We start from the raw sequence: 25,153 nt of genomic DNA on the forward strand, positions 1-25,153 counted from the left end.
AATGAATCAGTTATGATGAAATGGCCCAATTCTGCTTCTATATCTAATGGCGTGTTCCAATACTCCAACTGGGGGACAACCAGAGATTTATAGAGCTGCAACATTACCCTGTGGCTCTTGAAATCAATCCCCCAGTGAATTAAGGCTAACACACCATATAACTTCTTCACAGTCTCAAGAACATGGCTATTTTAAGGGATCTGTCGATCTGAACCCCAAGATCCGTCTGTTCCTCCACGCTGCTGAGAATTTTGTCACTAACCATGTACTCTGGCTTCAAGTTCAATCTTCCAAAGTGCATCACTTCATACTTTTCCCAAACTGAACTCCATCAGCCACTTTGCCACCCAACACTGCATCCCCTTTACATCCTGTTCAAACCTATGACAAACTTCAACAATATTCACAACCCACCAAACTGTATCATCTACAAAGTAACTAACCCACCCTTCTACTTCCTCATCCAAATCATTTATAAAAATCAGAAAGAGTAGGAGACCCTGGCCAAGCATCACAAGTCACAGAGCTCCAGGCAGAATATGCTTCATCTACTACTACCCTTTGCCTTCTGTGGGCAACCTAATTATGAATTCATGCAGCTAAGTTTCCATGGATCCCTTGCCTCTGGGTGTTACAGACTGCAAAGACTGAACATGGAGAAGCGGATGGAATTTCTAAGAAATATAGGATGGTAGCATGAGAGGACATGAGGTCCTGGACACTTTTTTGTAAACAAATTATCTGAAGAATCATGATGGCTTTATGTTAAGTAGTAGGAAGTCACCAATGGAACTGGTATGAAATAACTGATGTAGTACATAAATTTTAATCAAATGAATTCCTGCATCTTGAACAGAAGTAGAAGGGGTACTTCAGTGTCATTTAGTCATATAAAAATTGCACAATCACCGTACAATTCCACTTAAATGCAAATTCTAACTTTTGCAGTAGGAAAATGGAAAATGTAATTGGCGCACTATGTAATGGGTGGGCACTCTCGTCAGTATAGACTGGTTGTGCCAAAGAGCCTTCATCTGTGCTATATGACTTTGTCTGAATGAAACAGGAAACAGTTTTTTGTCCAGTTTCAATAGCATTGAGAAGTCAGTACAAAATATATCCCTTATGAAAATTGCCAAAACTTTTTTTAGGGATAAAAGTGCGCAGGTTGCAAGGATAAATTGGGGGGGGGGGGGTCGTAATAGTCAATAAATTGTCCTAATACAAATTCTGGAATCCTGTAAAAAGTATTGATTGAGGAACAAATGAATAAAGTCAACCACTTAGTTTCTTTAAAATCTTTTTACCTCATCTACATTCTTGCCTGTCCCCCATTTCCAAACTTCCATTTTTGGTCGTGACCACACACACAACCCACCCTTTCATTCCAAGTCCATGTTACCTATTAGGCCATTAGAGCAGAGCCGTTTTTTGTTGAAAAGTCAGATTGATTATCTGAGACACCTGAGAGCCACACATGCAATCACAAGATACCAAGTAGATGTCATTTGACATTACTGCAAGAGACGATCAAGCAAAATGTTAGGTTACCAACTTCCTGTTTCCCAACAGGTATACTGGTAAAACAAACTCTACGAAGAGATATTTGGGGAAGCGATTGATAGATATCATTATTTGAAACCTGAGGACAACAGAACTATTTCAGTGGTGCTTGCAATACTAAGGGAGACTAACCAAAAAAAGCATTGATGAGAAATAGTAACCAAAACTGCTACCAGCTTCACAGTGCAGGCTACTTTTCACAGAAGATAGTTAGCAGGCATTTCAAGGCACTCCAAACTAAATAGATTTGGGTTTGACAGATCAGCTCTTTCTTGTTTTCAGAGGAACTTTTTTTTCAGATCATGGTAGAAGTCAAATCAGCAAACTAAGCGACATTTTAAAAGATTTCAATTTCTGAAATATGTACATACAACTTGCAAAATAGATCCCACCCTTTAGATGCAGTATTTTCCCCCAAATATGAACAATCAATTCCTTTCCACGTCTGCCTTCTCCACTTCTCAACCACCAATTCTCCACTCCTTAGTTTTCAGAATCATCTTTACAAAAGACAAACAAAAATCCAAACAGTGTCTGAAAGCAAGATAAATCGGGCAAAAAATAGTTGACAATGATTTTTAAGCATAAAAGAGATTAAATTACAAAGATACAACTTGTACAAAGTACCTACGGTCTTCCTTAATGGTAAAGTAATTGATTTCAGTTGCCTTGAATTAGCAGGTGATCTCAACCTGCGTTAATACTGCATCACAGGGCTGTCCTCATGGGATTAAGAGCAGCACAAATACTTTCTCAGCATTCACATGATTTAACAAAGGAACCAATTCAGCAAGAGTTGAAAATCAACAGCTATAAGCAATAGATACCTCGGGATTTGGATTAGTGATTTATGCAATGCTACATTTACAGCATATATCTTATATAGACGCTTATGCCTGGAATATCAAGAAATGCAAAACTACAGCAATGATCATCAGTTTTGTTTTAAATAAATGGTTGAACATAAAAATCAGTTTAAAAAAAAGGGAGATCTGACCATAGTAGGTTACAAAGCATAGCCAAAGTTGTCTAACAAAATACAGCTTTCGCTATTACCTTTATACCTTACAGAAGGAGCACACCTCGTTAGTGCACTATTAGCTAAAAAGCATTTACTAGTCACAATCTGAGGTGACAGATTGCAATCAGTAATTGCTGATTAAGCTCCAATAAGGGAACATACAAGGTAACCAGTTTTGATGCTCTTTCCTCAGTTCACTGATTTGTTTTCCTTACCTCAAGTTGTCAACTACTGATCTCAATATTGTTACATTTTTTTTTAAAAAAACAGACCCAGTCTCAAGGGAATGGATGCCAGCAAAACAATATGCAGATACAATGAAACACAAAGTTTGCCCTTAAAAATATAGCAGGGTATGTTAATTCACAAATATTCAATTCTAGAATTGAAATTAACAAAAATTTGAGGTGTAAACAATTTCAATTACTGATAAATAACTTTTTCAATTTGCTAACTCATTGAACACAAATTCCCAAGACACTCACTGCTGTTTCAACATCAATCACATCAGCACCACTATACTACAATAAGTATACTGCCACCAGCAGGGGGCAGAATGCCCAAATAATCTTGGGTTTACCCCCCCCATGCCTCTCTTCACTGAAGCTTCAAAGTTGGCCAACTTCGATTCCCACTGTACACAAAGGAGCCACTTAGGGATGCACAGAGGCAGTCAACATTAATTGAATTCACTATTAATGACTGGCAAAAAACTGATACCTAGACTGTTTTAGGCAAATTAACCTTTAAGAAATAAATTGTTTAAACTTAGCAATTGTGTAACTAGGGGGATAATTTTTGCATAAAGATCTGCTACTTGCATTCTGTAACAGAATATTTTAGTTCAGTGACTGAGTAGATCCGAGCATGAACTTTACACAATATATACAGATTTTTAGGGATACATTTTCAGTGCCTATCATCTTCTTTACCCAAGTACCACCTGTTTATCAAGGGTCAGTAGGAAGCCCCAAAACAAGCTGGCACAAATATGATGCCTGAACCATCTGCTAGGTGGTGTGCAAGTATGACTTGGCAAATACTCAATCATTCTCCCCTTTGTGGTAAAATACCTCTCCTGCACTGGCAGCTACTTTAATTTAAACTTATTTTAAACCTGTTCTTCTGCCAGAGCAACATTTTTCCCCAGATGTACCTTTACAAATGGATTTTCACATTTCCCTAACTCTTACCCCAGTCAAAATCCATTCAAAATGTTATTAGCCACACCTAATGGCATTATCAATCAACCCTTGTGGCTCATTAATCAATTACTATCTAGAAGGACCCATGTCTTAAATTTAGTGTCATTAAATCCTGGTCTGACAGCTAAAATGTAAATTCCTACAGTTGGCAGGCAGTCCTAAAGCTCATAGCAACAAAAGTGATAATTCTTCTACCTTCAAGTGCAACTCAAATACTCATCTTTCAGGTATCAAGCTTCAATTTGATTGAATACCTCATGTTTGTTGCAAGGGCCTCCCTTTCTCCCTCTTCTGAAATGTTGCTTCAGTATCAAAGCACACTCCACATGTCATCCTCTCACTTTGCAGATTAATGCACAATACTCAAACTATTAAATATAGACCATAAGACAAAGGAGCGGAAGTCAGCCATTCAGCCCATCGAGTCTGCTCCACCATTTTATCATGAGCTGATTCATTCTCCCATTTAGTCCCAACTCCCCCCCCACCCCCCATCTTCTCACCATAACCTTTGATGCCTTGGCCACTCAATCTCTGCCTTAAATACACCCAATGACTTGGCCTCCACTGCCACCCGTGGCAACAAATTCCATAGATTCACCACCCTCTGGCTAAAAAAATTTCTTCATATCTGTTCTGAATGGGCGCCCTCCAATCCTTACATATGATGCATGCTTCAGTAACAAAAAACTTACTGTGCTGTTTTGCAAAATACTATCTAGTTGTGAAGTTCAAGTCTAAAATCATATGCTAGTTAAAAGTGGAACACTATGGTGTTCTCAAATTTAACATTTCAGCTCATTACAGCCATGATGGCATTCCCCAGATCATCTATGCTCAGGAGCCACATTTGCATCATATCAGAATGAGTTCCAGATAATGCAAGTTAAATCAAAGAGAAACCTTTGCACAGAAATTGGACAAAAATAATTTAGCAAATAGATATCTTCACATTACCACAGATTCTAAAGCACACTTCTTTGGTTTGGAGTGGAAAGAAGAAATTACTTGAAAAAGGCAAGACAAATTATAGCAAATTAATACGAATAGCAAATTCTGATGGTTCAATTTCTCAGAAGTGCACTGAAGTTCAATCTGTCTCAATTGTAAATTATTCTGTGTTTCAGCATTGCTCCTCACTCTAAGCTATAGGAATTCAAATTAGGATCCATGACAAGACGTTCTATAGACTTTAGTAACTAAAGGTCAAACACATCCCACTTGCATTGAAAGCAGCATGTCACTTTCATTTGACAGTGCAGGTAAGAAATCCTGCACAAATAGTTCCTTTGTAACTAAATACTTGGGATACTAACACCATGGAAACTAGCTCAAACCGAAATAACTTAAGACAGCTTTTCATATTTCAGACTAGATACAACTTCCTCCAAATCCACATAAACCAGTGACCTTGCATCTGTTATAATTTCTACATAAAATTCATTACCCTTAAATACAAAGCTCTGTGGATATGTTATCCTAGACTAGATTCCATCATTCAAAGATACTGGAGAGCACTTCAACAAAAGAATTTTCCTTTTTTTCTCCTCTTACATTCCAACTCCCCCCAAAAGATGAGTTATTGGGGAAGGACAATAATAAATATTAAGTAATTGAATCTTGAAGAATATTTTGTACAATGAGTGATTTGGTCAAGTTACTGTAAATCTACTCACGTCTTGTTAAAACTGAACACAGTCCAAAGGAATTTGATGTGAGGATGCCCTGGGATTAGTTTCACATTTTATGGTATTTTTCTGCCAAGGTTATCAGATGGAAGTGGCACATTTGCTCTCAATGGAATTGAAAGTAGGAATGCTAGCGGTTATACTTCATTAGAAGTTTGAGGAGATCTGTTATGTCATCAAATAATCTAGCAAAATTTTACAAATGTACCATGAAAACCACTTTGACTTGTTGTAACACTGGCTGGTCTGAAGGTTCCAGTGCACAGGATCAAAAAAAAAAGCTGCAGAGGGTTGTACTCAGCCAGCTCCATCAGGGCCACAAGTCTCCCCTGCCATCGAGGATATCTTCAAAAGGGTGTGCCTCAAGAAAGTGTCATGCATCGTTAAGGAGCCTCACCATCCAAGACATGTCTCTTCTCATTACTACCATATGACAGGAGGTACAGGAGCTGCTTCTTCCCCTCTACCACCAGATTTCTGAATGGTCCATGAACACTACCTCATTAAAGTACAATTTTATATACATTTCTCATTGTAACTTGGCATTTTTTATGTATTTCAGTGTACTGCTGCCTCAAGACAACATTTCACAACATATGCCAGTAATAATAAACCTGATTGATTCTGATGAGATCCAAGATTCTTCAGATTTCACTGCAATAAAACTTGAGTAGTAAAATTCAATCAAGTTTTAAAATAAATGAATTTTAGACTCTAACTCGCAAGTATATTAGATCAGGACTGCATTAATCCTCTTCCTAGCAGAACAACAAACCTATATAGAAACAGTCCCACTTAAATTTTCAACTTTAATTACATGGGGTTGTTGTACTGAACTTCCAAAAATATTAAAATAATTTTTAATGGATCTTTAATTTTATCTTTACAAATTAACTGATTTTATATATAAAACATGATTTTCACGTTCCCTGACCAGAGACAACTGACAGAAGAGGGAACGCACTTGATAGGGTAGCGAAAAAATTCATGAGTTTGAAAAAAAAGATTGGAAAATGCTTGAAGAAGAACTGGCAGCACTATAGAAAAGGAGTGAGGAAGTAGGACTTGCCTAACTTTATCAAAGTACTGGTACAGGAAATATGTTAAGCTTTATTTAATGTTAATTTTTTTTCAAAATATTCAGTAGGGGGCAGCACGACAGCATAGCGGTACAATCTCTTAATAGCACCAGCAATCACCGATAGGGGTTCAATTCCCACTGCTACCAATACAGTTTGTATGTTCTTCCCATTAACAAGTAGTTTTCCTCCAAGTGCTCCAGTATGCTCCCACATTCCAAAGACGTACAAGGTTAGGATTATTAAGTTGTCGTTGTGCTGTGTGGTGTTGGTATCTGCAAATTGTCCTCAGCACAGTCCTCACTGATTTGACACAATTGATTCTTTTCACTGCATGCTCAATGTACATGACAAAAAATAGCCATTCTTTACCCTTGTTCTTTTTAATTGAAGTATGATTACAAGATAGAACTCTCAGCAAGAGTACATAGGTTTTAAGAATTTTTTTAAAGAATGTTTCAAATACATTGAGCACATGTCGCATCACCAACCCTTCAGATGCACTGCACCTTGACTTCATATGAACATAACTAGAAGGCATTAACCACTTGGCTCTTGGTCAAAACTATTTAATAATGTCATGGCTAATAATGTACTCAGTAGCACTTCCCTACACTAAACTCTCAATTCCACTGACATCTAAAAATTTATCAACTGGTCATGAACATAGTGAGTGGCCCTCCAAAGTTCTTCTGGATAATGAATTCCAAAGAGCCAATTGTTTTAGATGAAGAAATTTTTTCCATCTTTTTTTAATTCATTCAAGGGATGTGCGCTTCGCAGGCTGAGCCAGCACTTAAATGCCCATCCCCAATTGTCCTTGAGAAGGTAGTGGTGAACTGCCGCCTTGAAATGCTGCAGTCTGAAGTGTGTGCATATCCATAATACTGTAAAAGGAGGGAGAGTTCCAAAATTCTGATTCAGCAGTGAAGAAACCATGATAGCGACTTACAAATCAAGAACGTGTTTCACTTGTAAAACGTTTTCCACATGTAGGACTTAGAAGATGTCATCTCAAGTCTTGGGGAGCTGCTGCAGCACATCCCATTGATAGTACAAACTGCTCCAACTACAGCAGTAGAATAAGTGAATGGTTGTGGGTGGGTTACCTATTGAACAGGCTACTATGTCCTGAATGATGTTGAGCTCCTTGAATTTTGTTGAAGTTCCATTCACCCAGACAAGTGGAAATGCTTTGGGAAGCAGGTAGCAAGTTATTTGCCACTGTCTTCCTAGCCTCTGATCTACTCTTGCAGCCACACTATTAATGGTTACTCAATTCAGCTTCTGGTCAGAGGCATCCTCAGGACATTGATAGGGCTGGATCAGAAATAGTAATGGAGAAGAGGCTGGATTTTTTTCTTCTTGTTGGTTGTTGTCCTTGCCTGGCACTTGTAAGACATGAATATTATAAGCCCAAGTCTGGATATTGTCCAGATCTTGTTGCATTTGGACATTTCATCATCTGAGTCATTGAAAAAAGTGCTGAATATTGTGTAAGCAACAATCATACCTACTTCTGGCCCAACAACTAAAGGAAGGTTATTTATGAAGCAGCTGAAGATGGTTAAGGGTAGAACATCAGAGATGTGTTCAGAGATGTCCTGTGGTTAAGATGGACAACACTAGAAACATGAATAAAAATGTACAGATAGAAGATCATTTACCTCCTTTCTCTATCCCTGTTGGCCCGAACTCAGCTGTTGAACTAATCACAATTTCCAACTGTAATAGTCTGGAGTACTGCGCAGACACAGGAGAAGCCTTCCTGCACACATCTGGCGAAGAGCTATAAAAACCCTGCCTCTATAAAAGAGAGGTACTGTCTAGCAGAGTTGTCATCAGAGTGGTCCGAGTCAGAGTGGTAAGGTTTTGGCTCAAAGGGGCTTCGTCAAGAACAGGCAGAGGCAAGGTAAGTAGTTAAGATGATTCCTTTCCTTTTTAATTTAACTCTTCAGAGAATTGGGGAGATGTCTACAGAGCCAGTGTTCCATTCTAGGTCCCAGATGTAGAATTTCCGGAAGACTACTAGCCTCAATTGCCACACCTCTACCATGTGCATCGAGTTGCAGCTCTTTAGACAGTGTTAAAGGAACTAGAGCTGCAGCTCGATGCTCTTTGGCTTGTTAAGGAAAGTGAAGAAGTAATTGATAGGAGCTACAGGGAGGTAGTCATTCCAAGGCTACAGGAGACACATAAATGGGTGACCGTCAGATAGTGGACAGTACCATTGTGGGCCGTCCACCTTAACAATAAGTACTCTATATCGAGTACTTTGCCGGGGGCGGGGGGGGTAGGCAAGCATTATCTACTTGGGGGAAGTAATAGCAGCTGTGCCTGGCACTGAATCTGGCCCTGTGACTCAGAAGGGTAGGACAATATGAATGAGGTTGATGTTCTGGAGCATGCTGATAGTAAAGGAGAGGAGGTGTTGGGAGTTGTTAAACTACATTAGGACGGATAAGTCCCCAGGGCCTGACGGAATATTCCCCAGGCTGCTCCATAAGTCGAGGAAAGAGATTGCTGAGCCTCTGACTAGGATCTTTATGTCCTCGTTGTCCACGGGAATGGTACCGGAGGATTGGAGGGAGGCGAATGTTGTCCTCTTGTTCAAAAAAGGTAGTAGGAATAGTCCAGGTGATTATAGGCCAGTGAGCTTTACGTCTGTGGTGGAAAGCTGTTGGAAAGGATTCTTAGAGATGGGATCTATGGGCATTTAGAGAATCATGGTCTGATCAGGGACAGTCAGCATAGCTTTGTGAAGGGCAGATTGTGTCTAGCAAGCCTGATAGAGTTCTTTGAGGTGGTGACCAGGCATATAGGTGAGGGTAGTGCAGTGGATGTGATCTATATGGATTTTAGTAAGGCATTTGACAAGGTTCCACATGGTAGGCTTATTCAGAAAGTCAGAAGGCATGGGATCCAGGGAAGTTTGGCCAGGTGGATTCGGAATTGGCTTGCCTGCAGAAGGCAGAGGGTCGTGGTGGAGGGAGTACATTCGGATTGGAGGATTGTGACTAGTGGTGTCCCACAAGGATCAGTTCTGGGACCTCTACTTTTCATGATTTTTATTAACGACCTGGATATGGAGGTAGAAGGGTGGGTTGGCAAGCACGCAGACGACACAAAGGTTGGTGGCACTGTGGATAGTGTCAAAGGATATGTTGGCATTGGAAAGAGTCCAGTGAAGCTCACAAGGATGATTCCATGAATGAAGCGGTTAACATAAGAGAAGTGTTTGGCAGCTTTGGGCCTGTACTCACTGGAATTTAGAAGAAAGCAGGATATCTCATTGAATGCCAACATATCCTTTTCTGAGATATTGGGCCCAGAACTGTTGACAATACTTCAAGTGCAGCCTGACCAGTGTCTTATAAAGCCCCAGCATTATCTCCTTGCTTTTATATTCTATTCCTCTTGAAATAAATGCCAACATTTGTATTTGCCACCTTTACCACAGACTCAACCTGTAAATTAACCTTCTGGGAGTCTTGCACGAGAACGCCCAAGTCTTGCTGAAACTCTGATGTTTGAAACTTCTCCCCCTTTAGGTAATAGTCTGCACCGTTGTTCCTTTTATAGAAATGTATGATAATACATTTCTAAAGACTGTATTCCATCTGCCACTTCTTTACCCTTTCTTCCAATTTGTCAAAGTCCTGCTGCAATCGTATTGTTTCCTCAGCGCTACCTACCCCTCTTTGTATGATCTGCAAACTTTGCCACAAAGCCATCAGTTCTATTATCCAAATCATTGGGAAACAATGTGAAAAGCAGCAGCCCCAATGCTGACCCCTGATTAGTCACTGGAAGCCAACCAGAAAAGACCTCCTTTATTCCCATTCACTGCTTCCTGTCTGTCAGCCATTCATTCCTCTGTCCATGCCAATATGTTTCCTGTAATGCCATAGGATTTTATCTTGTTAAGCAGCCTGATGTGTGGCACCTTATCAAATGCCTTGTGAAAATTCATGCCTCTGTAATTCTCTCTCATGCCTCTGTAACTCCCTGTAATCCACTGCAATATTGATACACGTGGCTTGTGCTTCTGTCTCATTGTAGTATGAATTCAATTATATTATGATCATTGTCTCCCAAGGGTTCCTTTACATTAAGCTCCCTAATAAGATCTGGGTTATTACACAACATGCAATCAAAGATGGCCTTTCCTTGAGTAGGCTCAGCACAAGCTGCTCTAAAAAGCCATCTCGTAGGCACTCAACAAATTCCCTCTCCTGCAATCCAACACCACCAGTCCCCCATTACAATTGTGGCATTACTCTTATTACATGCCTTTTCCAGCTCCCTTTGCAATCTCAAACACACATCTTGGCTACCAATGAAGTAAGACTCACTGGTCTATAATTTCCTGGGCTATCTCTATTCCCATTCTTGAATCCGCAACCCTCCAATCCTCTGGAACCTCCCCCATCCCCATTGATAATGCAAAGATCATTGCCAGAGGCTCCACAATCTCCTCGATCACCTCCCACAGTAGCCTGGGGTACATTCCGTCCGGTCCCAGTGACTTATCCAACTTGATACTTTCCAAAAGCTCCAGCACATCCTCTGTCTTAATATCTACATGCTCAAACTTTTCAATCTGCTATAAGTCATCCCTATAATCGCCAAGATCCTTTTCCATAGTGAATACTGAAGCAAAGTATTCATTAAGTACCTCTGCTACCTCCTCCAGTTCCATACACACTTTTCCACTGTCACACTTGATTGGTCCTATTCTCTCATGTCTTCTCTTGCTCTTCACATACTTGTAGAATGCCTTGGGGTTTTCCTTAATCCTGCTCGCCAAGACACTCTCATGGCCCTTTCTGGTTCTCCTAATTTCATTCTTAAACTCCTTCCTGCTAGCCTTATCTATATTCTACTAAAACTCTCATGCTCTGTCTGTTTGTGACCTCCAATTAGTGCAAACGGTGCATTACAGCAGCACTTTTGTTTGGCTGAGTCGAATTAAAATGCGCTAACTTACTGAATGCAGGCAAAGTTCAGGGTTATATATTCATATAAAATTGCTCATTCACCAAAAATCAACAGACTGGCTTTCACCCGAGACCCAATCGGCCATCGTGGAAATCGGGACGCGACAGCCCGACGCATGCACACGGCCAGCCTCAGCAGCGACACCTACCAGAGCAAAAGGGCAGAGCAGCTCTATTTCAAGGGGTCACATTCTGCTGATCACCATCAGCATGTACAGAATTGGGACAGATCTAACTGCCACCCATCAATAAGAGATAATTAAATCTTATTGTAATGAGGTACTTCGAGACACCCATAAAACCCTTTGCTGCAGTCAAAGGACAGCAGTGACTATATCACGTCCAATTAGGAGAGCACCAACCACATCATCAAGAATAATCAGCATCCTTTGGTGTTACTATTTCGTATCTGCTAACCAGCATTAGGGTAAAAAAAATGGTCAGCCTAATTATGCCGCGTGAAAAGGGAAGGGGGACATTATGGTCAAGAGATAATGCCAAACGTCGACGGGAAGCGACAAGGAGAGGGAAAGAACAAGAATCGGATGAGGCCAGGGCCGCAAGACTCCAGGATCAAACAGTCAGGACAAAAAAAGATGAGCAAAGAAGAGACAGAGGAGAAGAGGCATGCACATCTCAAGGATCAGAGACAAACAACAAACAGCAGAAGGGCTGAAGAGACAGTGGGGTGAAAGGGCTGCACGTCTCCAGAATGATAATGAGAGCCACAAGGGTGCAGATAAGCCAAAAGTGTACCTCGTTAAATGAGGAGCAGCTAGATTTGCTTTGCTACGTGTCATTCTTCTTTAATAAACTGAGGTTTTCTACTTCAATTTCCAAAGCAAAGCGATACCAATAGCATTCAGGAAAATTTAATATTCATTCTGCTCGTATCAGACTGCACTACCCTTCTCTCAAAGGGTGTACCAACGGGTCACCCCGTTGTCTAGTAAACTTCTAGATCTCTTTCATTACCTAGTTTTTTTCCAAGTCTCTGTAATGGCCACAGCAGAGCTCCAAGTACTTATCCAAGCTCTAAGCTCATCCATTTTGTTAATGATGCTTCTTGCATTAAAATAGACACATCTCAAAAGTGTAACGGGTTGAGTGGAATCCAGGATCAGTCATGATGGAACTGCAGAGCAGACTCAATGGGCTAAATGGCCTAATTCTATTTCTATGTCTATGGTCTAATGGACAATGAATCAGTAATCACTTAATCTGGAGCAGAACTGCAAATAGTGAACAGCAGCATCTGACTGGTTGCATACATGCAACTCACACCTACTGCTGCTATTTATTCTGTGAGCAATGCATGTTTACAATGAGGGAGATCAGAAAGAAAGAAGGAATTTATTCAAGTGATTGGTCTAAATTGGGATGTTCTCCGGAATACAACTTCCGTTCACAGCCTCGATTTTACACTGACATATTTTCCAGCACATCCATAATGAAAAGGAACAGACTTTTACAACAATAGATAACCCAGTGGATCCATCATTACAACATTTGGCTTTTACTCAGACACAATTTGAGTATGTGTCACAAATGAGCATTTAACTTGTATAACCTTACAAAGACTTTAGAAAGTAAGAGTTGTAGTCACTAGATTATTATCCCAGTTTCAGGGAGAGGTTGATACAATGAATAGGATGATTTATTCCATTGCTAATTAATTTCATTCAGCCAAAGATCAAATGTGTAAATTTAATAGAAAGCTTAGTATACTGGTGACTGGTGGGAAAGGGGAGCCATTTGGAGGGTTAGGGAAGTGGGAAGAGAGGGGAGCTGTATGGAACACTGCAGAACTGAATGAAAATTTTAATCAAAGAGACCTGGACAATTTTGATTTGGCAATGTAGTAAAGACTTACTAAAATACAAAAAAAAATCACAGAAACAACAAAATCTAAGCTTTACTATAAATACAGAATAAAATGAATATAATATAGGCCAGTTTAAAGACCAATAAAAAATTTGACTAACATACAAAGGTACAGTTACATCAAGGCTGTTCAGTACACAATGCTGTGCCAACATTTTAACCTAATCCAAAATCAATTTAACCTTTTCTTCCTGTGAAATCTTCCATTTTTCTTTCATCCATAAGAGTCGATTAAAGGTCCCTAATATATTTATTTATTGAGATGCAGCACAGAATAGACCCTTCAAGCCATGCCACCCAGTAATCCCCCAATTTACAATAATCAATTAACCTACCTGTCTTTGGACTGTGGGAGGAAACCAAAGCACCCGGAGGAAACCCAGTAACGGGGAGAACATACAAACTCCTTACAGGCGGAGGCAAAAATTGAACCCAGGCCGTCTATACTGTAAAGAGTGGTGCCAACAACACTAAAGTGCCACCGATCATCACCCCAGGGTGATATCTGCCCCATCACCACCCCAGCATTCCTAAATTGCTCAACCTTTCTTTATGAAGTATGTACTCTAATCTAGGCACTGTTTGGGTAAATCTACCCTGCATCTTCTCCAAAGCTTCCACATCCTTCCGATATCAGGGGACCTGAAATGAACACAATATTGGTCTCAACAGTTTTATGGAGCTGCAACATTACCTCACAACGCTTGAACTCAATACCCCGACTAATGAAGGACAACATATCATGCACTTTCTTGAACACACTATCAACTTGTACGGTAACTTTGAGGGATCACAAGATCCCTCTGGATCTCCATACTAAGGATCCTGCCATTCACCTTGTACTCTGCCTTCAAGTTTGACCTCCAAAGTTTATCAGTTCACACTTTGCCAGATTGAAACCATGTCATCTTCAGCCTAGTTTCACATACTGCCAATGTCCCGCTGTAATATATGACACCTTCTACACGATCCACAACACCACCAACCTTCAGGTCATCTGTAATCTGAATAACTCCCCTTTCCATTTTATTATCCAAGTCATAAAATTCAAAGGACACAGACTCCAGAACAGAACTGCGGAACACCATAGTCATGGACATCCAGGCAGAATATGCTCCATCTACTATTACCCTCTGCCTTCTGTGGGCAATTTAATTCCAAATCCATAGAGCTAAGTTTCACTGGATCCCATGCCTCCTGACTTTCTGAATAAGCCTACCAGCGGCAACCTAGCTGAACACCTTGCTAAAATTCATATATGACATCCACTGCTCTACCTTCAATTTATTTTGACACTTTCTCGAAAAACTCCATCAGGCACCTGTCCCTCACAAAGCCATGCTAATCAGACTATGCTTCTCCAATTCCTCATAAATCCTGTCTCTAAGAATCCTTTCCAGTAGCTTGTCCACTACTGATGCAACACTCACTGGTCTACAATTCGCAGGATTATCCCTACTACCTTTATTGAATAGAGGAATAACATTTGTCATCCTCCAGTCTTCTGTACTACTCCTGTAGCCAGCCAGGACGCAAAGATTATGGCCAACGGAACAGCAACCTAATCCTTCATTTCTTGTAGTAACCTAGGGTACATCCTGTCCGGCCCTAGGGACTTCTCTATCTTAGCATTTTCAAAAGTTCCAAAACATCTTCATTCTTAACATCAACATATTCCAGCACATGAGCCTGTTTAACACTGCCCTCACATCAGTCAAGGTACTTCTTATTGGTGAACAGTGAAGCTAAATATTTTTCAAGGATCTCCCCTACCTCCTCCAACTAAAAGCACATTTGCTCTTTTATCCCTGTTTGGTCGTATCCTCACTCAACTCGTCCTCTTGTTCTTCATGCATGTATACAATAACTTGAGGTTTTCCTTAATCTTACTTACCATGGCCTTCAGTTCCCTTTTAGCTCTACATTCTTAAGAGCTTTCTGACTAATTCTAAAGAGCTTTGCCTGAATTTTGCTTCCTAATCCATAAGTATCCTTCCTTCTTCCTCTTGTCTAGGATCATAAGGCATAGGAGCACAATTAGGCCAAATGGTCCCTCAAGTTTGTTCCACCAGTTTATCAAGGTGATTTATTATTCCTCTCAACTCCATTCTCCAGCATTCTCTCCATAACCTTTTTATGCCCTGACTAATTAAGAACTTCCACTTTAAATATACTCAATGATTTGGTATCAACAGCTGACCCCGGTAATGAATTCCACAGATTCACCACCCTCAGACTAAAGAAATTCCTCATCTTTGTTCGAAATGGATGTCTCTCTATTCTGAGGCTCTGCCTTCTGGTCATAAACTCGCCCACAAAAGGAAATGTCCTCTCCACATCCACTCTATCTAGGCCTTTCAATATTTGACAGGTTTCAATGAGATACTCCGCTTTTTCTAAACTCCACTGAATACAGGCCCAGAGACATTAAACACTTCTCATATGGTAACACTTCCACTTCCAGAATCATTCTTGTGAACCTCTTCTGGAACTTCTCCAATGTCAGCACATCTTTTCTTAGATAAGGGGCCCAGAACTGCTCACAGTACTCCAAGTGCAGTATGAAAAATGCCTTATAAAGCCTCAGCATCACATTCTTGCACTTGCATTCTAATCCTCTCGAAATGAATGCTAATATTGCATTTGCCTTCCTTACCACCAATTCAACCTGCAAGTTAACCTTTAGGGGACTGCCTGCACTTCAGATGTTTGAATTTTCTCCCCATTTAGAAACTAGACGACGCCTTTGTTCCTTCTACCACAGTCTATGAACTACTATTTCCCTACACCATCTGCTACTTCTTTCCCCACACCATCTGATACTTCTTCTAACAAGTTCTTCCACAGACTACCTGCTTCTTCAACACTACCTGCCCTCCTATCTTCATATCATCTGCAAATCTGGCCACAAAACCATCAATGCTGTCATCCAAATCATTTACATACAACATGACAGGAATTGGTCCCAATACTAACCCCAGTGCAACACTACTAATCATTGGCAGTCAACCAGAAAAAGCCCCTTTATTCTAACTCTTTCCCTTCTGCCAGCCAATCTATCCATGCCAGTGTCTTTCCATTCATACCACGGGCTCTAATCTTGTTCAGCAGCATCATGTACAGTAGCTTGTCGAAGGCCTGATGAACATCCAAGTAAACAACAACGACTCTTCTTTGTCTATCCTACCTGTTACTTCCTCAACAAATTTCAACAGATTTGTCAAGCAAGATTTCATCAAGGAAACCAAGCTGATTTTGGCCTATTTAATCATGTGCCTCCAAGTACTCTGAAACCTCATCCTTAACAATGGACTCCAACATCTTCCCAACCACTGAAGTCAGGCTAACTGGCCTATAATTTCCTCTCTGTCTCCCTCCTTTCTTAACAGAGAGGAATGACATTTGCAATTTTCCAGTACTCCACAACCGCTCCAGAAATATCTTGAAATATCATTACGAATGCCTCCACAAATCTCCTTAGTAGTAGCAACTACACTCACTTCTGCCACCTGACATGCTCAAATTTCTGGCACACTGGTGGTGTCCTGCATAGTGAAGACTGATACAAAATACTTACTAATTTTATCTGTCATTTCTTTGTCCCCCCCCCCCCCCCCACCATTACTAAATCTCCAGGGTCATTTTCTAGTAGTCAATATCCACTCTCACCTCTCTTGTTCTTTTTATATCTGTAAAAAAAAAATTCTGAAATCCTCTTTTCTATTATTGGCTAGCTTACCTTCACATTTCAGCTTTTCTCGCCTTTTTTTTTTTTGAGTTGCCTGTCAGTTTTTAAAGTATACCAAACCTCTAACTTCCCACTAATTTTTGCTCAATTATGTATTGCCTCACTTTTCCTTTTATACTGTTTTTGACTTCCTTTGCCAGACACAGCTGCTTCATTGTTCCCTTAGAACACGTCTTCATCTTTGGGACGTATCTATCTTTTGCGTTCCAAATTGCTCCCAGAAACTCCAACCATTGCTGTTCTACCATCATTCCTGCTTGTGTCCCCTTCCAATCAACTTTGGCCAGCTTCTCTTTCATACCTCTGTAATTCCCTTTACTCCACTGTATACTGATAAATCTGACTTTATCTTCTCCCCCTCAAATTGCAGGATGAATTCTATCATATTATGATCACTACCTCCCAGGAGTTCCTTTACCTTAAGCTCCCTAATCAAATCTGGTTCATTACACAACATCCAATCCACAATTACCTTTCCCCTAGTCAGCTCAACCACAAAAAGCCATCTTGAAGGCATTCTACAAATATCCTCTTGGGATCCAGCACCAACATAATTTTCCCCAATCTACCTGCATACTGTCGTAACCTTGCCCTTACATTACATGCCTTTGCTATCTCCCATTGTAACTTATATTCCACATCCTGGCTACTGTTTGGAGACCTGTATACAATTCCCATCAGTGTTTTTTAACCCTTGCAGTTTCTTTACTCTACCCGCATGGATTTTACATCTTCTAATGACACCTCTAACGATTTCATTTCATTTTTTTAGAAAATGAAAAGAGCCACCCCACCCCCTTTGAGTACCTGCCTGTCCTTTTGATACGTGCATCTTTGGGTGTTAAGTTTCCAACTACGATCTTCTTTCAGTTACAACTCAGTTATGCCCATAACATCATACCTGCCAGTCTCTAACTGCGCTACATGATTTTTGTCCATATACTGCATACATTCATAACACTTTCAGTCCTGTATTGATCAACCTTTTCAATTTTGCCCCATGATACATTTCAATTCATTTCACTGACATCAATTTTGCCCTATCATCAATTTGTCCTTCCTCAGTCTCACTACACGCTGCATCTACTTGTATACCAAATGTTCTATCCCCAGCCCTATCACTCCAGTTCTCATCCACTTGCTAAACTAGTTTAAATCCTCTCCACCTTCTTTAGCAAACAAGGATATTGGTGCCCCTCAGGTTCAGGTGTAACCTGTCCTTTCCCCAATAATCTAGAAAACAAATCCTGACCCCTGCACCAAATGACTCCTACCCTGCAAGATGTCACTTACTCACCACTTCTCTCATCAACCATGGTTCCTTCATCCTACCATCCCTTTCCCTGCCTCAGTGGGACAAACTTATACAGAACACCATGCAAGTGCTTCATAAAAAACCTCCACATTTCCATTGTACATTTTCCTTAGAGCATCTGTTCCCAATTTACTCCCAAATTCCTGCCTAATTAGCACACCCCCACTTAAATATTTTCTCATACCATCTGCTCCCATCCATGTCCAAGGATATTTAAGAGAATCTTTTGCCCAGAACTTAGGAAAATAATGTGATTATTTTTTTTTTTTAAATCGTGTGTTTCTTGGTCCCAATAGTAAACCCAACATTGTGCAGTTACAATGATCACTTGACTAATATCAGTTCAGACAAGGGATGACAAATGGCTATTCAAGAACAGAGGTTTATGAGATTACAAGAGTCTGCTTTCTAAGAAATGCTACTTACCCATCAGGCTGGAGTTCACGAATGGTGTTGGTGACAATCCTTCATGGGATCCTAATCTACTATCATTCAAATGTTCACTGTAATGAGGACTGTCGGCAAATGCCTAGAGAAAAAGAACAGTATTTATGTAGGCATACTAATTCCAACATAATTGAAAAACAAAACCAACAAATGTTATGCATAAAATGATATTCAGTTATTTTGTATCACTGCTTTCTCTTTTTTTTTAAAAATGAAATCTTGTGTATTGTCTCTAGGAATGTTCTGCCAATATAGCTGAAGAGTATTACAATATTTTTGCAAATTAAACTAAGATACGCACAAAATCTTTGTTGAATATTTTCTTGCAACAGAGTACCTGCCTGAATACAATTAAGCCATGTTAAGCTATATCTTTCAATCAGCCACAGTAAAACTTTGCAAAGATACCACAAAGGTAGCTTACACGAGGAAATCTGCAGATGCTGGAATTTCAAGCAACACACACAACAGTCGCTGGTGAACGCAGCAGATCAGGCAGCATCTCCAGGAAGAGGTACAGTCAACATTTCGGGCCAAGACCCTTCGTCACGGATGAGAACTGGGATCAGAGGGATCGGGGGGAGGGGGAGGGAGGCTAGTGGTGTCAGTGGAGAGTGGAAGGTTGGGGTGAGAGGAAGATGGAGCCTCTGAGGGCCCAGCAGTAGCTGATGGAATGTGAGGGAGACGGGGTTGCAGAGTAGTGGTGGGGGAAGGGGAGACGGGAATCACAATAGCAGCACATGAAGACCCGGCCTGGAGTTCAAGGTTGGAGTCGCAGTTGGTGGTTGCGCAATCGCTTTGAAGGTGTCCGTGGTCGTTGCTGGAGTCCGGGTTTTGAATATCCCCTGGGGTGTTGGAGCCAGCAAGATCAATGGCAGGAGCCGCAATCTGAAGTTCATGCCTGCTAGCGTTGGGGCCAGCAGGCTCTGGCGTCTGCAGATGTAAGATCTTGCGATCCTTGCCTAACATGCCAAAGGCAAAAAAAACGGCGATTGCAGGCATGGATCCAACGGAGAATGAAATAACAAGCAGGTCCATTACAGACGGCGAAGGTGTCCCGGAAGTGTGGAAGGGTCTGGGATAGGGACGCCAACTATGTTCCCTCTAAGCTGTGCTCGTGTGTGCACGCACACATATTTTCAACCAGCACACAAAGGAAATTAATGTGCGCACAGAAGGCTAGTTATCTAAAATAACGTAGTAATGAATAATTATACTTATTGAAAATAATCTTTTAGCTAAATGTTTCTGGTAGCTAATTAGTCGGTTTTTCAAATACCACAATGCACGTCACCGATTGATTCACTTCATTTTGCATGAGGCAAAATTAACAAGATAAGAAAGCAGTATATGGGAGACAATGTTTCGTGGAGTGACAAAGTTAAAGTTTTGCTAAGCCAACAACGTGAAGAAAACGTCACAGTAGATACAAGTTCGCTGTTGACTTTTATAAATAGTCTTTGTGTTCATTTAGAAGAAAAGTTTCCTGAAGATGAGGTACAAGAATGGTCAGCTTTTGATTTCTCCGCAATTGCAGGTTGTGACTTCACATTTGGCGGTGAACAAGTTAATGCCTTATGTCTAAAAGATCATAATTTTCTAGCTGAAAATACTGTAATAGTTAGACAGTTTAATGATTTCAAATTTTCCATGCAAGAAAAAATTAAATCCAAACTGATTTCAAACTTTGCTCAAATGGTGGCATTTGTACTTCAAAATGAACAGTTTTGCAACTTTGTCCAGTTGATGGACATTGGGGGAAACTTTCTTGCGTCTAGTGCGGACTGTGAGCGAGGTTTTAGCCTAATGAATCAATTCAAAAACAAGCTGAGAAACCGTTTAGGTGAATGTCATTTGGATATGTTAATGAGAATCGAAAGCTATCAATTGGATGGAAGTGCTATTAGTCTAGATAGAGTTTACAAAGAATGGGTAAATGCCAAAGACAGAAGAGAGAAAAAAAATAACTGAGTGACTCAAATATGTATGTTATTTTGTTATTTTGTGCAGTTTTATGTCAAATATTTTGTAAACCTACATAAACTGTGCCACGTGTGCATTCAGTGTGCGCATACTTTTGTCACAGGAAAAAATACTGCACAACATAAGATTTTTGCGCACACTGACTACTAAAAATTAGAGAGAACATTGGATGCCAAGTACCTCCTCATGGCGGAGAGGGTCACCTTCAGAGCTTGACGGGAGAAGCGACGAGCCAATAAAATGTGAGTACCTGGGATCCTCAGAAGGTCCAAATTGAGAGGCTCGAAAACAAATCCTAAAGCCAACTGGAGTAAGTTGGCAGCGGAGACACACTCCAAGAAAGCATATATGGCTGTGATAGCGAGTCTGAGTCAAAATGTGGTTGAAAAGTTGAAGAGCCGAAGAAATTACAGATGGGGAGCAGTGAGAGATGGTTTCACTGAACTCCCGAAGAGAAGATTTAAACTCCTTCAGTGTAGGCATCACCAGAAGAGGCTTCGCAGTAGTGGATTTAAAAATGCAAACACGAGGAAATCTGCAGATACTGGAATTTCAAGCAACATGCATAAAAGTTGGGTGAACGCAGCAGGCCAGGCAGCATCTCTAGGAAGCGGTACAGTCGACGTTTCGGGCCGAGACTCTTCGTCAGTACTCTTCGTAGACCTCTTCCTAGAGATGCTGCCTGGCCTGCTGTGTTCACCAGCAACTTTTACAAAGGTAGCTTACTTTGAATCAGAATTTGTAACTAACTCAAATTTCTAACATCTTTAATCAGAATGAAAGATGAGAACATAAAATAGCTTTAACGTAGTGTCAAAGCCACCTCATCAAGTAGACAGGATAAATCAAACGGGATTTCCAGCTCATTCCCCACCACTGCGAAAGCAAACACATCAAATCAACAGATCAATTGCTTGAAAGATTTTGATGTAACATGGTGGAAGGTTTTGGCATACCAAAAGTGAGGAGAACCTGAGAAATAAAAAGACTTGGAATTTTGCCACATGCTGACTCACAGCCATGAAGACAATGGATCTACAGAATTGTGCAAAAGTCTTATAACCATATAACAATTACAGCATGGAAACAGGCCATCTCAGCCCTTCTTGTCCGTGCTGAACTCTTACTCTCACCTAGTCCCACCGACCTGCACTCAGCCCATAACCCTCCATTCCTTTCCTGTCCATATAGCTATCCAATTTTACTTTAAATGACAATATCGAACTTGCCTCTACCACTTCTGCTGGAAGCTCGTTCCACACAGCTACTCTGAGTAAAGAAGTTCCGTCTCATATTATCCTTAAACTTTTGTCTTAGGTACATATACTGTATATAGTTCGGGTGCCTAAGACTTTTGCACAGTACTGCAGGTTCATACTAGACTATACTACAGAAAACATTGATTTTAAACTACAATCCAGCCAGGCTGTCAGTAAGAAATTGCTGATGATGAACAGTAGCCTTACCATTGGAGAGTGGAAAAGGAAACATATGCTCTAGCAGCTGGATAGTAATGACTACTGGAATAAACTTCGAGTTGGTCACACTGTTACTTTGCTCAAAAAATTGAAAGGAGACAAGTTGGAATTCTACATGTGTCAAGGTTGCTTTTATAATCAGTCATGCCTAGTTTATAGACAAGAGGAAAACAAAGTTCTCATCTGGACAAATTTACTGTTTACATATAACATTAAAATTAGTAGAAATGGGGATTCATTTCATGAATATTTCAGTATCTGTAGGCCCTGCAACTTAAATGAATGCAAAGAATGGAAATGCAGGTAGTTTCCACAATACTAATGAAAACTAACAAAAGCTTTCAAATTTAAAATGGTTTTAAAAACTTCAGCAACTTTTTTTTTAATTAACATACACAAAACTTGCTTTGGTCCTTACCTGCTATCCTTGAATCCCTAATGCACCTTGTAATCAGTCAGGTCATGGATACAGAACTCACAGGTGGAAGTTACAAGCTTGCTCAGTAGCTTGTCTCACCAGAAATTCTGCTGCTGGAATCCCTAGAGCTTTTACACTAGGAAATTTAATTTCTAAACCCATGGTTCCTCTGATTTAAAGAGGGGGGGGCCTTTGTAGTGCTTCAGGAAAGTTAGGCATAGTAAGATATGCTTTAGTAGGACACGGAACGACCGCTCTCCGTTGAACATCGACAACTCCTCCATAGAGATCGTTAAGAGCACCAAATTTCTTGGTGTTCACCTGGGGGAGAATCTCACCTGGTCCCTCAACACCAGCTCCATAGCCAAGAAAACCCAGCAGCATCTCTACTTTTTGAGAAGGCTGACCCACCCAGCCAACAGACTTTTCATCCCTCTTCCCTCCAGGAGACGGTTCAGGAGCTTGAAGACTCATACAGCCAGATTTGGGAACAGCTTCTTTCCAACTGTGATAAGACTGCTGAACGGATCCTGACCCAGATCTGGGCCGTACCCTCCAAATATCCGGACCTGCCTCTCGGTTTTTTTTGCACTACCTTACTTCCCATTTTTCTATTTTCTATTTATGATTTATAATTTAAATTTTTAATATTTACTAATTTTAACTATTTTTAATATTTGTAATCCAGGGAGTGTGAAGCGCAGAATCAAATATCACTGTGATGATTGTACGTTCTAGTACCAATTGTTTGGCGACAATAAAGTATAAAAAGTCCATCTCCCACCCCCCCATCCTCACCACATTCTACAGAGGTTGTATTGAGAGCATCCTGAGCAGCTGCAGCACTGCCTGGTTCGGAAATTGCACCATCACGGATCGTAAGACCCTGCGGCGGATAGTGAGGTCAGCTGAGAAGATCATCAGGGTCTCTCTTCCCCCCATTACAGACATGGGAACAGCTTCTTTCCAACTGTGATAAGACTGCTGAACGGATCCTGACCCGGATCTGGGCTATACCCTCCAAATATCCGGACCTGCCTCTCGGTTTTTTTGCACTACCTTACTTTCCATTTTTCTATTTTCAATTTATGATTTATAATTTAAATTTTTAACATTTACTAATTTTTACTATTTTAATATTTAATATTTGTAATCCAGGGAGCAGGAAGCGCAGAATCAAATATCGCTGTGATGATTGTATGTTCTAGTATCAATTGTTTGGTGACAATAAAGTATAAAGTATTTACACCACATGCTGCATCCGTAAAGCAAACAGCATTACGAAGGACCCCAAGCACCCCTCATACAAACTCTTCATCCTCCTGCCATCTGGCAAAAGGCAGCGAAGCACTCTGGCTCTCATGACCAGACTAAGTAACAGTTCCTTCCCACAAGCTATCAGACTCCTCAATACCCAGAGCCTGGACTGACACCAACCTATTGCCCTCTACTGTGCCTATTGTCTTGCTTATTAATTATTGTAATACCTGCACTGTTTTGTGCACTTTATGCAGTTCTGGGTAGGTCTGTAGTCTAGTGTAGTTTTTGTGTTGTTTTACGTAGTTCAGTGTAGCTTTTGTATTGTTTCATGTCACCATGGTCCTGAAAAACATTGTCTCATTTTTACCATGTACTGTACCAGCAGTTCTGGTCGAAATGACAATAAAAAGTGACTTGACTTGAATTAGTATTGTACCCCGTTATTAGATTTTCAAGACATCATTAACTTTTACTTTCAGTAAAAATCTCAAAGTTACATTGACTGTTCTATTTATTATAAATTACTATGATTGCATATTTTGACAGACGTAAAGATTTTTACTCCTCGTATGTGAAGGACACAAGAAATAAAGTCAATTCAATTCAAAGCTGTTGAGCCTTTCAAAGCTGAGTAAATTGAGGGCAAGATTTTGTGAATTATTGAGGAAATTCTAGTTAAGGCTTTCTTCATTTAAGGTATTACCACAACTCACCACCAGCATCCAAGGACTTCCTTCTTGGGCCATCTGCACTCAAACCAGGTACATATGGGCACGTGGTGAACACAAGTGGCTACTTTGGAATACAGGCATGCGTTGCTTAACGCCCACAATATGTTCTGTGAAATCGGACGTTATGTGATTTGGACGTTGTGCAAACACCATATTATATACTTAGCAAACCTTTATGGAGTGCTGTAGTGTACCTGTATTGACTAAATCCTGTTATTAGCAATTTCTCCATATTTGATATAGGTCCCTCTCGCATTTTTGTGAGCCTTGTAGTTTTCAGTGAAGCCAATCCTTTAACAGCTTCGAGAATGTTTTCTTTGTTTTTCAGGATCG

The 25,153-nt window shown here is 40.4% G+C and overlaps 1 protein-coding gene across 5 annotated transcripts in view; it reads right to left on the bottom strand.

The window, feature by feature from the left end:
• tcf12 (transcription factor 12) overlaps positions 1-25,153 on the bottom strand; it is a 361,463-nt gene that overhangs the window by 262,177 nt on the left and 74,133 nt on the right. For 4 of the 5 annotated variants that reach the window (XM_072278449.1, XM_072278444.1, XM_072278448.1 and 1 more), the window contains exon 5: positions 18,930-19,032. The exons of the other annotated variant lie outside the window; for it this stretch is intronic. In XM_072278449.1, the coding sequence (XP_072134550.1) occupies positions 18,930-19,032 (103 nt within the window). The remainder of the gene's footprint in view (positions 1-18,929; positions 19,033-25,153) is intronic. 5 annotated transcript variants of the gene reach the window in all.

This window comes from Mobula birostris, chromosome 14 (genome assembly GCF_030028105.1).
Source record: "Mobula birostris isolate sMobBir1 chromosome 14, sMobBir1.hap1, whole genome shotgun sequence".
Lineage (NCBI taxonomy): Eukaryota > Metazoa > Chordata > Chondrichthyes > Myliobatiformes > Myliobatidae > Mobula > Mobula birostris.